Genomic DNA, 16038 nt, shown 5'->3' with positions numbered 1-16038 from the left:
ATAATGTTTTATAAGAAATGATTACTGCTCCTTCCTTTTCAATACGTGGTTCTCGTGATCCTTTTCTATAAGAAGTGAAAGCTATAACAGCTTTATTTTGTGTGACATTCTGTGTGAATTGAAAGCAGTGAGAAAGCACAGATATATTAGCTTATTTTTTATCTACATAAAGTTATATACATATTAATTCATATTCATGTGTGTGTTTATTGTGGATCTTACTTTTCTATATACAGTAAAAAAAGGAATACTGTTAGCAATTTGATCCTGTCTCCTTCCTATGTAAATGAAATAATATTTTAAGATTTAAAGGGCCTGACATTAAATTGATATGGCATGGATTAATTTCTCAGAAAGTTTGCAGCTGTGGGAGAGGGGAGTTAATTAACAACATGGGAGAGAAAAATAAGTGTGGCTTCTAATCTTTATTTTCAGTTAGTTTGCATGAACTTGGCACAGTTTTGATTCTTTAGAACATTTGACATCAGAACTTCCACCATAAGTGGAATTAACTGTAAATCTGGCTTTCTATATTGATCTGGCTTAAGGATTTTCTTTAAGTGAACCATGGGTGGTGAGAAACACAATGGCTTCTTTAAATGAATTTCAGGCAATGAAGAGGAGTTGGTACCATCTCCTTATGAACTTCATTTAAATTTTAGATCATTTATTATATATTTAATCCGTGAGCATTTGAAGAAAGTGAACAGATTTGTTCTGGATTTTTATCAGTTTTCTGTAGAATTTTATTAAACCCTTGAATTAGTTTTGTTTTTAATTAGTTCTTGTCTGAAGAGACCCAAATATTAACTAATTAGAATTATTCAAGGTTGACTCAGCCTTCCATCCTTCCGAGGTTGGTAAAATGAGGACCCAGATTATTGGAGGCAATATGTTGACTAAGTGCTATGTAAAGCACTGTGAAGTTGTCTAAGTGCTAATGCATGTCAACTGCTCAAACTTAGTTGTTTGAAGGAACATAAAAGCAGTTGTAATAAATAATAAAATAATGAATATGTTAATGGGAAATAATCCACAGCTGTAAAATATTTATATAGCAGTTTGTTCAAGTTCTGTTCAATCTTTGAATCCCACAGAAACAAAACGGCCATAGCCAGGTTGGTTTCAGGCCTGACATCTTTGTTGTAATATCAACACATATCTCTAATATATTCAGTCTTATATATTTCTTGCCATATATTATGAATTTAAAAATGGCTTTCATATATTCCCATTTGATCAAGAAAGTACTTCAGTGTTGTCTGATTTGCTCTAATATTTTTGCAGCAGCTCTACCTTCTTCACTTTTCCATTACATGAGTAATACTATTTTTCATTAAAATAATTCATTCAGATGAATGAATTAGCTATTCAAAAGTACCTTATTCATAATAATAGTTGAAGTGCCATAAGCAGTTGAAATTTTAATTATAGTATTTCCATAAGCAGTTGAAATTTTAATTATAGTATTTCTTAAGCTATTTTTGTTTGTGATGAGAGGCAGTCTCTTCCAAACTGAGATTATCCATTTTCTGAATGAATCTTTTGTATTTTGTCTTGCTTTTCAAAAATCTTCAAATTTTTAAATTTGAAAAGTGTTATTTTTCCCTAATTGGTTTTAATTATTTATCTGTATATAGATTAATCTGACCTTTTTCAAACTCATACTTTGCATTCTTCTTTGGCCTAGATTATTTCTACAAGTATTCTGTTGATCAAAAAAATTAGACAAGAGTTAACAATTAAACATTAAAAATGCAACATGCTATATATTTCATTTTAAGACAGATAGCATCAGATTACAAAATCTGGAAAAATATCTGCTGGACATCATCAGAATTGAGAGATTAAAAGGCAACATTCCAAAAATATTCCATTGCAAACCCTTCAGCAGCCAAATAATCTGAAAGCCTAGAGTGAAATGTGGAATCTCTATAGATCTCTATACATGTGGAATCTCTATTGATCACTGCAACTCTTTATCCTCTACTTCCAATATTAACGCACACCAAATTTTTAAAGGGGCATAGTTGGGATAGAGGACCATCTAATTGTGGAAAGATACTTTTAAATAAATATTTGTCTTTTTCCTAAGATGGTCTTTTAATTTCTAATGCTATACTCTCCCCTCTCCTGGTGCACTAAAAAGGACAGACACTTCCTTCCCAGAATAACAAGTCAAGATCTCCAATTTAAAAACACTAGAAAAGAAAGCAGATGATAAGAGAGTTCAGACAGATATGACAGACATTATTCCCATATTCAATATCAGTTCTCTTAATAATGTGTTTCATACATCTTGCCTTACTTCTTTGAGACTTGTGTATGGATGAGAAAAAGGAGTTTCCGGGGGATACCTTTTGCTTGTCTAAAGATTTTAAATTTTTAACTTGTCATTGCCCCACCTTTGATAAAATAACAAGAATAATTGAAATAATTTATCAAAATTATTTTATCAGAGACTTTGTATTGATTACAGCCAACACTGAATCTCATTCACAGGGCTGAAGCTAAATGTTTTCATAAGATTATCACAGCTTTCATTGCTTGCTATTTAATATTTTATCCGTGTCTGCTTTGTAGGGTTTTTTACACATATTCTGTTGGATGAAGCTGCACAGGCAATGGAGTGTGAGACTATTATGCCTTTAGCACTAGCAAATAAAAATACAAGAATTGTCTTGGCTGGAGACCATATGCAGGTAATGATGTCTATTTCTGAACTTATCCCAATTTTTTTTAAAAAAACATCTAGCTCTGTTTGCAAGTTATAAAGTGTAGAAGAATGATTACTTCAAGAATTATTTTGGTGTAGGATTTAAGAGAATGAAACATAAATCAAGAAGTGTTTAGCTTAAAATCCTGCCATAAGTTTTTAGTTCAAACTCTACTAAAAGCAATTGACAGGAATATAGTGACTTGTTAGACTCACTAAAACCTGTGTCTGTATTTAGGTAAGGTAGGATAATATTCTATAAGTGTCAAAAGGAATACAGTGGTGATACATATTTTAACAGAAGGTTGAAACCCAAACATTAAAATCTGGATCCAAGTGTGGAATCCATATTTGTGATTCTGTATGGACATTCTCAATCATCCAGATCATGGTTGTCCCAAAGATGCTTTTTTCAAAAGGCAATTGGACTTTGTTTTTCTTTGAAAATGTTTCACTTCTCATCCAGGAAGCTTCTTCAGTTCTTCGGAAGCTTCTTGAATGAGAAGTGAACATCTTAAAGAAAAGACAAAGTCTAGTTGCCTTTTTTGGGGGAAAAAACACCTTTGGGATGACTTACATGGTGGTGAATATCTTATCCAGATTGTAAGAGTTGCTGGATCCAAACTGGGTTGGTCACTGGGGCCTAAGGTTTAGTCTTCTTAGTCTCCCAAGGGCTCCAGAAGACTAAACCTCTGATCCCAGTGACCAATCCAGATTGGATCCTGTAACTTTATACTAGGATCCATATATTTGCCTTCATTTGTGAGACTGTCTTTTTTTCATCCTAATCAGTCCCATAGAAATAAATCTTTTTAAAATAAAACATTTGTTGCTTAACATTAATAATAAAGGCTGGAGATAGATAAATGATTGATTGATTGATTGATTGATTGATAGAAAGATAGATAGATAGATAGATAGATAGATAGATAGATAGATAGATAGATGTAAATATTAAAACCTGTATTTCCCTTAAAAAAAAAGAACAAAAATTACTCTTTCACCCGAAGGAAGGCTGGCCCAATGAAGGAGATTATATAAAAGAATAAAAAGTTTTAAAAGATATAAATGCAAATGTGAATTCAGCATTTTATGTTCTCTTTGTTGATTAATTACTTAATAGTAGGTTTAGGGGTAGGCAGTGGTCTGGTGGGAAATGGGCAGATTCCATTTTAAGTACAGGCATTTTCTGACTTTCCAATGATTTCCTTATAAACTATTTTCTTCCTTAACTCTACTCACAATCTGAATCATGTTTGTTTACCCACAGCTTCTGTTATCCCACTGCTATTGTGGCAAGTGGCAACCAGTTCAAGTCTTTCAGTTCAGCATTATGTAATCCCTTTTATTGCATAGGTTAGTAATCCCATGAATATTTTGCATCAACTGCAAATTCCAGAAACATTTCAAGGATGACCCCACATGCACCATGTTGCATTAGTCAACATGGCATGTAATTAACGTGGTTAATCATCCTGAGTCCAGTCAGTTTAGGAAGAGGCATAGCTGACACACTAGATATAATTGTGGAAAAGGCAGGCATTCTACCAGTTTACCAACTGTGAATTAGTGACGGTTGTGAATTAAGCACCACTCCCCGACATCAATCCTTCTTTAGCATGGGAAAATACATATCTCACATAATATGGCATTGATTTATCTACCAGTGGAACAGTCCTACATGCAGCAATGTCATTAACCCTGCTTACTACATACTCATCCTTCCTAGCTAATAAAATCCTTGGGATCTGCAAGTTGAAATTTTTCTGGACAGTAGTGTGATCTTGGCCCATAGCAAAATCTCCATATTATGCAAGAAATAAAATCTGTTAACTGATTTGGTCTCAGAATCACATAGAGAAAATACTGTAATACAGTTATTAAGCTAAAAAGTGATAGTCAAAACTGAAATCACTACCTAAAAGAAAAGAGGATTTGATATCAAAGACCTGATCTACAAAAAGTAGCAGAAGAGAAAATATGGATAATAATTTTTAAAAATCTTTAAAAACAGAAAAAGCAGTATATGTAAACAACAGCAGAAGCTTAGAATTGGTCCCTTTTTGTGATCTTGAATGGAGCAAGAAACAGTTTAGCTACCATGAAAAAAGAAGTGTCACAGAAGAATAGATCATAATTATTTCGGTGAAAATTAGAGAGAAAGTACTGGGAATAAGACCTTCATCACATTTACAATGACAGTAAATGACAGTAAAACACAGTAGAAAATTTAAAAACAAAAGGCTTTTAGAGCTGTTAAAGCATTTATTTTAGACTGGGAAAAGTTCAGAGAAATACTTTGAGCTAAAAAGCATACAGATCAGTACTAGAGGAGAAGAAAAAGAAAGGCAGAACGAAAATCCTAAGTGTGTGTGCGGGGAAAAACTTCTAGATGAAGAGGAGGCAATTATATCTGAAAATAGATGTACTTGGCATGATTATCTGTATATCTAATCAATGACATCTAAATTGACTAGAAATTTTTCACTACGTTCATTTGATTACCAGTTTGTGCATGTGGTGAAGTTTGTACAATAATTAAGTTGTTGGTCTCGGAGCAGGTTCTTGCCTCAACCATGAAAGCTTACTTGATTAATTTCAACCAGTTACTTCCTCTCAGTCCAACTTACTTAATGAGGTTGTTATGGGAGGAGTAAAGACTGTGTTTGCTACCTTGAGCACCTGAAAAAAGCTTGGTTGTCATTTTGATGAATAAAGAAATAAATACACTCAAGTTTATGAAAGTTTATAACATCCTTCCCCCATAAGCACTATATAATTCTTTGATTTGGTGTTTTTTTTTTTAGCAAATGTAGGCTTTAGAAACATATTGCTTCGCTTCAACAGAGTTTTCGTGTGTGTGTGTGTATGTGTGTGTGTGAAAACTGCTGAACAAACACAAACACATACACACACACAAAATTAAATGGAGATGACTTAATATAGTGTTATCATTTTTCTTCCTCACTGTACATAAATTTAATACCATTTTTACAGGTTGGTCATTAGTTTCCTGTTGAGATAACATTCTAAACAAATATTCAGTTATAAAATAATATCTTTCTTTTGATTTTTTTCTCGGTTACAGCTTAGTCCTTTTGTGTACAGTGAATTTGCCAGAGAGAGAAATCTTCATGTTTCATTGCTTGATCGTCTTTATGAACATTGCCCTGCAGAATTTCCATGCAGGATCTTGCTGTGTGAGAACTATCGCTCCCATGAAGCTATCATCAAGTAGGTGTGAACTTTTTCACTGTATCACACTCTGCTTAGCTGGTGCAAGTGTCTAACATAAGCTTTTGGCATTATACTCCAAAATAGTTGAAAAGAGATTAGCATAATAAGGTTACTGTTTTTTTAAAAAATATAGGAAATAAGTAAGAATACTGCATTATTTTGAGATTTAGAAGAATGGCCTACTTGGGCTTTTTAATTGTGGTTTATGCCACCATAGCCTGTAATTTGTTGTAATACTAAAGCTGATCTTTCTCCAATATTACACAAGCAGACCTTTATTTTTACAGTGAAACTTGGCTATGTTGTCCTTACACTAAAAATATTGAATAGAGTTTGGGTGACATTTCATGAACCAAATGCAAAACAATATTTTGCAGTATGTAAACTGGGAATGCATAAAATTTGTACTTCCACTTGTATTTCAAGTTCTTTTGCAATGTAAAAATGTCAATTCTTGCTAGAACGAGTACAGTAGAACCACTTGATTACGTGTAACAGCAGAATAGCCAAATTGGTTAGATAATTTTCAAGTATGTGGACTTGTTTGCTAGATTGAAGGCTGCTATTGCATGCTGACCTCAGTACTTGTTCAGTTTGATGTGGTTCAGTTGAGAAGCAGGATCTTGACTGTGCGCTTTGTATAAACTGGTAAAACAAGGCAATGTGAAAGCAGTTTTCTAACAAGTCAGTTCTTGGGGTTTTGAATCTAAACTGACGTTTGAAATGGTGCTCATGGTCTAGGAATAGAGACATTGACGCAGGAAATAGGCAAATGAGAGAAAATACAGATGGTGGCGAATATCTGTAGCTCAGGTGTAGGATGAGGGTGAAGGTTTATTCTCTGAGCTTGTGGGTTGGTTTCCGAACATTTCATTTCCAGGCTAGGTAACATCTTCAGCAGAGTTTAATCTCTACCCACACCAACACCAAACAGTACTACTTCAATTGGAGCAACACAAAAAATCATCGGCCATGTTACCACCTGCCACACTGGTGAGTTCAGCAAAGCCTGGCACACCATAAGCAATTCCATCAACAGATACATTGACCTACAACCAGCCTACAAACTCCTCAGAATCCAAATCAACCCCCAGCCAACCAGAAACAGCACCGACCCTCAACCAACCCATGCAACCCCCCCCACAACAGCAGTTCACCTCCCAACGATCCTTGACCTGATGCAGTCTCCTTATCACAAGACCCATCACAAGACTCACTGATGACTCACCGCTGACCCATCTCTAGACCCTCACTTGACACCCCCACACCTGAAGCCCTTATAAACAAAGGAACACTGACATCCCCTAAACTCCACTGAAGATGTTACTTAGCCTGGTGATGAAACGTTCAGAAACCAACCCACAAGCTTGGAGAACGAACCTTCACCCTCAAAATACAGTTGCTCAAATAAAATCGCAACTTTTGTTGGTTAACTTTTCTGTGTAAAATTGGCAGAAAAATGTTACATAAATTGCATCAAGAGACATCATGGATGCATTTTAAAGATAGGATCTTTGTGTCTATGCAGGTTTTCACATGCAACTTCAGAGAGTCACTACTGCTGATGTCGCACCACCATTATTATTATTAAATAACAGCATGTAAATAAGAATTATATCTTGATGGCTAAATTAGAGGAGGATCTCCCCTCCCGTTCATTTATTTATTTATTTATTTGATTTGCCAATTGTTTACAAGATAATAAGTATAAATGTATACATAGTTGTCAATACATGAAATGGGTACATATAAGAAAAATAAAAGAAGAATAAGAGAAACAATAGGACAGGGACGGTAGGCACGATTGGTGCACTTATGCACGCCCCCTACAGGCCTCTTAGGAAGGGGGTGAGGTCAATAGTAGACAGTCTAAGGTTAAAGTTTTTGGGGTTTGGGGAAGAAACTACAGAGTCGGGTAGAGTATTCCAGACATTGACCACTCTATTGCTTTCATAGGAAAGGAGAATTTCATGTTTCACCTTGTACTTCTGAAAGATTTTTAGGAATAGCTCTATTAACATAAAATTTCCTAAATGGTCTGAGAAATATAATTAGGCATACAGTATATTATACTACCCTGAATAAATAAGTTTTTCCCCCTTATTTGAGCAAGCACAGAGCATGTGAAAAAAAAAATGCATATAGATTATTTTCTGTGAGATTTTTTAACATATGTAAGCTGTCATTTGCATTGTAACAAATAGTCCCAAATAGTTGCTTATAAAATGTTACCCTTTCCTATTCTCATCTTGGTGTTCTCCAGAAATGTTAGAGTATACTTCCTAGCTACTGAGCATGATGATGGCGAAATCTAGGAGTGGTGATCTCAATGCCTCTGTAGAGTATCAGATTGAAAAACAGAATTAATCTAAACATAATTTCAGAATGATGCTAAAAACAGCATACGCACTGAGGCATTCATTCACAGCTTCTGTGCATTGCTATGTATTTACATAAAACATACTGAAGTTGTAAAACTATGTCTGATTCACAGGTCAAAGCAATAACAAGCAGAATGTTTACATAACAGTTCTCTTTGGCCTGAATATTGCTGATTCCTGCCTATCCAGCTTCAGCCCTTATACAATATTTCTACATTCCCTTTTTTGTTTTGTTTCTCTCCATTGCAGTTATACTTCTGAGCTTTTCTATGAGGGCAAATTGATGGCCAGTGGAAAACAGCCTGCACACAAAGATTTTTATCCTCTGACATTCTTCACAGCACGAGGAGAAGATGTGCAAGAAAAGAACAGCACTGCTTTTTACAATAATGCAGAGGTAGTTGACTTGACTTCAATTAATTGCTGTTGATATATGTATATATATGTATGTATGTACGTACATATGGATTGTATGTTATGTTTTCATGGGTATTTATATGTATGGTACTTAGGTTTCTTCGGGTATTTTCCCACGTCTTAATATTTGTGCTTTTATTATAGAGACGTTTCGGGAGAATCTCATCTGCCATCCTCAGGCTTGTGTATTGGGTTCTTTTTAATCTTTTTAATCACACAAGATTAAAAAGAACCCAATACACAAGCCTGAGGATGGCAGATGAGATTCTGCCAAAAATATATTCGTAGATTTTCACAGGTGTGGGTATGCAGGTTTTGGCGTGTTCGGGTCTTTTCCCGTGTAAGATTGAGAGTATCTTGGTGACGTTTCAACGAGGTCCCACTCGCCATCTTCAAGCTGGTGCTTTCGGCTTTGTGCTTGTGCGAGCAAAGAATGATCGGAGCTGCCGTCTCTCTATAAATACTGGTGGGGAGGTGTGGTGTGCTGGCTCTGTTGTAAAAGGGGTTGGTTGGCTTTTTCTCCATATAAAAGTCAAATACCTTGCAAACAGTATATTTGAGAAGGCTTCTCTTTATTTGAGAAGGCTTTTGACATTAATCCAAAAATTGTATGAAATTAGTCCAGGGACCACAGGTTGCTAGTCTGTGAGTTAGAACGGTTTTATCAAAACATGAAAAGGTTATCTCTAGAATGCCACACCCATTAATTATTTCTTTCTCCATCTTTCATTTAAGCTGAAACAGCCTCTTTTTAAATACTTCTTAATTTCACAATTTGAAATATGGGGAGTGTTAGGCTGTTTAAAGTCAAAATGAACAGGGGATTAATTCTCTCCCAAATGAATTCTGGTCTTGGGAACAGCTTGCCTAATGCAGTGTTTCTCAACCTTAATATTTGCACCAGTTTTCCTATTTATAGTTTTTTAACTGCTTTGCAAGCTGCCTCATGAGCTCTCTTACCATAAATATGCCTGAGAGCAATTCAGGAATAACAGAGAGAGAGAAGAAGAGATAAAAAAGATTATTTCTTTCTTGTAAGATCATTTTAGCAGCTATATCAACCCTCCCAATATGGGCATCCTCCAGATACGTAGACAAAGTTCAGAAATTCAGCAATGGTTCTTCTCACAGAAGTCTACATATTTGGAAAGTGTCCAAGTGGTGAATCTAAGGAATAGCATGGAAAATGGAACCTGTTTGGCTAATAGCTATGTCTCAAAGTATGCTTTTATGAAATTATTTGAGAATTTAATTTTTAGTGTTCTGTCTTCCAGAAAAAGACAGGTGTTTCCTTCCTGCAGCTGTTGCAATATTGGCAAAAATAAAACCTTTTTTCCATTACTATTATTATAGAAAGAGAGAATTAAAAAATAATGATTAGATCTAAATTATCTTAGTAAATGTTTAGGTTCTGGACATTCCATATGTAGTTCCTTTATTTGTAGATAGAACTGATTCACCAAGGTTCTTATATGGCTTTAAAAGATATATCCATCCATAATAAGACAGTGTGAAAGGACATTTATATACAATACTTTGGCTTCTTTATTATTATTTATTGTTATATTCCTAGAATATTTGTACCAGTGTAATATTAGCTTGTCCATAGGAGTAAACAAGTCTCATTTCCATTTAATTTAGTGAGTTTGTATTCTCAGAATAAATCCTGGGGAAGCGTTTAGTGAGCTGCTATAACATCTGTACCAGTACATCTTCTCTCGCTCTTCATTAAAATTACTCCTTTTATGAGTATGAAAAAGAGACAATAAAACCCTGGTCCACATGATCTTGGATTCCTAGCCCTCAAGGTGTTCTGAGAGAAATGGTATAATGGGTTTCTCCATAAAAGGAGAGAAACAAAACAGTTGATTTTCTATTCTCCTTTGTTTAACTCCTGATTATGTGCTGTGAACTAGACTATGAAGTCGGGAAAAGTCCTGAGAGAAAAGAGGGGTGGACCACTTATATAGTGGTGTCAAGAAAACTGCACGATGAAGTCATCAGGAATTATATTTGAGGATGTCTACATCTTTTATGTGCTTTCAATTCCTTCTTGTGCCTCTTTTTGTTCATTATGACACACTAGTCACAACAGATGATTATAGAAATTTGTGGTTATCACAGGTTAAATAGCTGTGCTCTGAATATTTTCTTCATTCAGAGCGGAGCTGTTTAACTTGTGATAAAACAATCCAGTGATAAAATGATTTGCTCTGATTTAATGATCCTGATTTTTTTTTGGGGGGGGGGGGGTTACACAAAAATTGGAATCAAAGTTTTATGTATTTTGAAATTGGTTTTCATCAGAAGAGAAGACTTCAACTAAAAGACTAAGGGAAAGTCTGGCAATGCTGAACTTAACAGTTAATATATTCCTTTTTTGTCTGATATCAGACAAAATCAATCTACTTTTCCATTATTATTATTGTTGTTGCTGCTGTTGTTGTTATTATGTAGCTTGTCACACAGCTAATCAGATATTTAGACTGGATTTGGCATTTTTATCCAATTACAGGTGTCCTCAACTTACAACAGTTTGTCTAGTGACCATTGAAAATTATAACAGCACTGAAAAAAATGACTTATGACTGTTTTTCACACTTATGACTGTTGCAGCACCTGCAACCACTGCTGCATCCTAACATTTGTGTTGTACAAGTTCTTAAAGTAGAAAGTAATTTATCTGCTTCTTAAAATATACATTTATTTCCCTGACGGAACAGTAAACTCATTTTATAATGCATGCTATTTAATATTTCCGATAACAAATAAATAAAAAAAATTGAATAAATAAAATTATGTTATGAAATATATATAATATTATAGTTATTGATATTCATTAAAGTTTCCACTCAGATGTAGTGTTTTGTTCCTTATTGATTGTATGGGGTTTTTTTTTGATTGCATATGTAAGGCAATTATGGATGCAGTAAAAATATGAATAATTGAAGTGACACGCTTACAGATTATAAAAATCATGTCAGTGTCAAATAGGGGATGCTGCAATTAAATAAATATTTTTGAAAAGACTTAGGTAATACCTACCGCATGCTGGTGTTAAAACTGGCTTCTGCTAAAACCTGCATTGCTTTTCATCCAAGAACATAATGCAAAACTTATACCAACAAAACTAGCAATTTCATAAGCATGCTTCTCCCCTTTTAAGGTATTTGAAGTAGTTGAACGTGTTGAAGAATTAAGGAGGAAGTGGCCAGTCGCCTGGGGAAAGTTGGACGATGGCAGCATAGGTGTTGTAACACCATATGCTGATCAAGTGTTCCGAATTCGGGCAGAACTTCGGAAAAAAAGATTGTCTGATGTCAGTGTTGAAAGAGTGTTAAATGTTCAGGGTAAGTAATACATGATTTGATTTGATTTGATTTGATTTGATTTGATGCTATTAAGTCAGGCTCAGCTTTTAGTGACTACACTGATAATTAATACATACCTTTGACTATAAGAATCTAGCTGGGAGAGCTTCCGGTTTGCAGCGCTTCGGGACAGGCAGGAATCCACAACTGTACGCGGTTTTTGCCTGCGCTCACTGCCCAAGTGCCCCGAGCCACCTGGCTTCGGGGCTAAGCCACCTCCGTAGAAGGTGGCGAAGACAGGGGGGATCTGGCAGGGTCGAGAGATATCGCACCTCTCTTCCCTAGCCAGCTAAACCCCCTTTTCCGAAGGCAGCTGAGCGGCGGTCAGCAATGGCCACCACATAGAAGAGTTCAGCCGGAAAAAGAAAGTGCAGGAGGAGCTGTGAAGAAGTGAAAGTGTTTTTTGCTGACCGGGACAAAGTAACAGCGAAAGTACCCTGGAACTTAAAACTTGCCAAAGATACATCGTTTCCAGAGTGTGATAAGCGGCGAATGGAAGTTAAAGGAAAAGCTTTTTTTTCTTTTCTTTTCACTCTCCTTCCTAACGTGACAGCGATAGAACTCCAAGAGAAATCGGAAAACCCCCATTGGAGGTAATTAAATGCTAAAGGGATATGGATTTCTGAACATTTAAAGAAAAATCTTTTTTGCTGTAAGTGGGAAGGGAGAGGGGGAAAAATTGGAGCAGAATTTGAAAATAAGAAGGAGATTGCCTAGAATTCTAAAGAGCTATTAAATATTAATAAGACTTCTAAAAGATATATCTTAATTGGAACTTTGTGATTAAACAGCAACCCCAGAAAAAGAAATGGAAGAAAGGAAAAAGTGCTAAAAGAAATAGCTTATTTGGATTGTTTGGTGACTTTGGAACTCTTGGGAATTATTCTTGATTAAAAGCACTTGGGTGGTTGTTTTGGAAAAACTTTTTCTCTTTACAATGGCATCACTTGTGGATGAACTGAACATTGAATATCAAAAATACAAAAAAGAAGAACAAGAAGGGAAAGATTCTTTGGGCACTCTTTTTCAATTTCTAGAAATGGCGGTTTGTACCTATGAAAAACTGACTGCGCAGCAGGACGACTGGGATAAAGAAGAAGCCATCTTCGATGAACAAGTGATTCTATTTGGGGAAGGAAAGGAGAAAGAGGAAAAGAAAAAGGGGACTTTAAGACTTGAAAAAAACAACCAAAAAAGAGAAAAATAAGGTGAAAGGTGGATACAAGGTTAGAAAACAACAGAAAGGGGGAAAGCAGAAGAAGAAAAGGGAGGTGGAGAGACAAAGGGGTAAAAAGGAAGAATAAGCAAGGGAGAAAGGAAGGGATGAGAAGCCTCAATGGTGGGAAGCAAGATGTAAAGAAACAAAATTCATTTAGAGACAATGGGTAAATTTAATTGAAAAAGGGATTCTGTAAAGGTACATAAGATTGTGTTTTTATATGTGTATTTAGAAATGATATTAGAAAATTGGAAATAACATGTAACCAAAATTGGGATAGAATACTTAGTGTAACTTAGCGAAATTTTTGTGAAGAAAAAGAAGGCAACGAAATAAATGAGACAATTGAAGTAGGAGAAATGGGAATATTTCAATGATATAATGATTTAAAATATGTGATGTGGGAGGGAAATAACTATGGAAAGTATAAGTGTTCCCATAAAAGTATGATATTTAATTGAAAAGTAATGTGTAAAATGTTTAAGATATAAATGAATATTAATATTTATGATTAGTTCTTTATTGGCATTGATAGTTGTTTTAACTACATCATATACCCATAAATTTGTTCCTTTGTGTTTTTTTTTTTGTTTTGTTTTATAAAATACATTGTGTAACTTTAGAATGTACTAAACAGAATCCCAATACAAGTTATGTGTTATATTAAGTATTATAAATTTAGGGGAAAGAGTTAAAGGCGTCATACTCCAATCAGTGTACAGGAGAAGTTCTGTTTAAAGAGAAAAGACAAATAGATAGCTGGAAATAGAACAGACAAAGAATGATAAGTATTATGATTTGAACTGAGATGAGATAAATAAAATAAAACTAAGAAAGTTAAAAGAGGGGAGAAGCTATATAGAAAATTGAAAATGGTAACAAGATATGGAATGGTATATAAAATGAATATGATTTTTGAATTTGTGTCTGTACGAAGAGTTGTAACCCGGGATCAAGCAACTTTCAGAAAAGATGTTTCATGTTTTATGTTTTGTTTGTTTGTGTATTGTCTTTGAAAATCAATTAAATTCTTATTTAAAAAAAAAGAATCTAGCTGGGAGTTGGAATCATATTAAAGTGCTGTACAACAGCAATTTATAATATTACTGGTATTTAAAAACTTTTAAAACTTTAAATCTAAGAATTAAGCATCCTTATTTTTAAAAAACCATGGGATACCCTTTGAGACAAGGCCTTAGCAATATGCAATAGCTATGATCGTTAAAATGTTCTAGAACAGTTAATATAGCAAGTTGGAAAGGATTACAGTTGAACTCTGCAAAAGAATTCTATGTGGAAGCAGGTTATAAAAAGTACCAAATCAATTATGCTAATAAACCACACCATACATTTAATTTTACTAAGATTATGAATCATAGTAAAGGTCTTAATTTTTGTTTCTTGTTTCTCTAGGAAAGTTGCATTTTCTTCCTGTTTTTCTTCCTTTGATGGTTCTAAAAGAATCTAGTTTTTAATGGTTCTTAGAATCTATGAAAAAAAATTAAGAATGCTTAATGCTAAGAAGATTCAAACTTCATTTACATACATTTCACCCAAGAATATAACACGCATGTACATACCCTTTTTTCAACCTGATTAAGATACCTGCTTGTCTCCCACCTATCATTTATTTCCCATTCCCTTATTTAGTTAGCTTTTTTGTCTCAGGTTTGCTTTAAGCCACTTGATTTTCTCAGCAATTCCCCATTTCTACTCTACTTTGTAAATTTAATCTCTGTTATCTTCCATTTGTAAGGATATGAGCAAATAGAAAATTACCTCCACCGGTACATCTAACGTTGGTAAACTACAGTAGTAAAATTAAAGCAAAAGTTCCAAACAGATGTCATTTAAATATGTACAGTATATGACTGTATAGTACTATATCTATCTATCTATCTATCTATCTATCTATCTATCTATCTATCTATCTATCTATCTATCTATCTATCTATCTATCCATCCATCCATCCATCCATCCATCCATCCATCCATCCATATATATACATACACACACACACACACACACTGTGTATATATGTAAAATATGGCACACTGCATGAATGCTTTTAATGCAAAAGAAATTAACAACGCTGAAGATGTCAATGATTAAGCATAATTAATATTAATATCAAAGCAAATAATGTTCTTGTTATTTGTAATTATTCTAGAATATTTATTTTCTAATTATTGTAGCACAAATATTTTCAAGTGAACAATAGTTATTCACTTGCCAGACATTGATGTAAAAAGTCAATACATGTAGTTATGTGGTGATGTTGCTAGCATAAAAAAGAAGAGAGGCTAACAGTATACCATACTCTTCCTTTTTCAGGAAAGCAGTTTCGGGTGTTATTTCTCAGCACAGTACGAACCCGGCACACTTGCAAACACAAGCAAACAGCGATGAAACGGAAGGAACATTTATTGGAAGATTCAACAGAGGACTTAGATTATGGTTTTCTGTCCAATTACAAACTTCTTAATACAGCCATTACAAGAGCACAGTCCCTAGTAGCTGTGGTGGGCGATCCAATTGCTTTATGTTCCATTGGAAGATGCAGGTACAACCAATATGTGGTATGACCAAATAATAAATCATAACGATGAAAGGCTTACTGTGTTTTTAATAATTGATTCTCATTCTTGGTCTGCTTCCCCTAGGTCTAGGGACCCTTTAGATTTTTTTGGGGGGGT

At 34.5% G+C, this 16038-nt stretch overlaps 1 protein-coding gene across 11 annotated transcripts in view; it reads left to right on the top strand.

Annotated features, from left to right (window-relative positions):
- HELZ (helicase with zinc finger) overlaps positions 1 to 16038 on the top strand; it is a 126613-nt gene that overhangs the window by 78296 nt on the left and 32279 nt on the right. For all 11 annotated transcript variants that reach the window (XM_087956102.1, XM_026678780.2, XM_087956099.1 and 8 more), the window contains 5 exons: positions 2584 to 2702; positions 5805 to 5950; positions 8584 to 8731; positions 11918 to 12101; positions 15677 to 15905. In XM_087956102.1, coding sequence (XP_087812228.1) covers positions 2584 to 2702; positions 5805 to 5950; positions 8584 to 8731; positions 11918 to 12101; positions 15677 to 15905 — 826 coding nt within the window. The remainder of the gene's footprint in view (positions 1 to 2583; positions 2703 to 5804; positions 5951 to 8583; positions 8732 to 11917; positions 12102 to 15676; positions 15906 to 16038) is intronic.

The sequence above is a fragment of the Notechis scutatus genome, chromosome 2 (genome assembly GCF_049901735.1).
Source record: "Notechis scutatus isolate UNSWTSFEM ecotype Mainland chromosome 2, rNotScu1.2, whole genome shotgun sequence".
NCBI classification, from domain to species: Eukaryota; Metazoa; Chordata; class Lepidosauria; order Squamata; family Elapidae; genus Notechis; species Notechis scutatus.
This window is presented reverse-complemented; position numbering and strand designations above follow the sequence as displayed.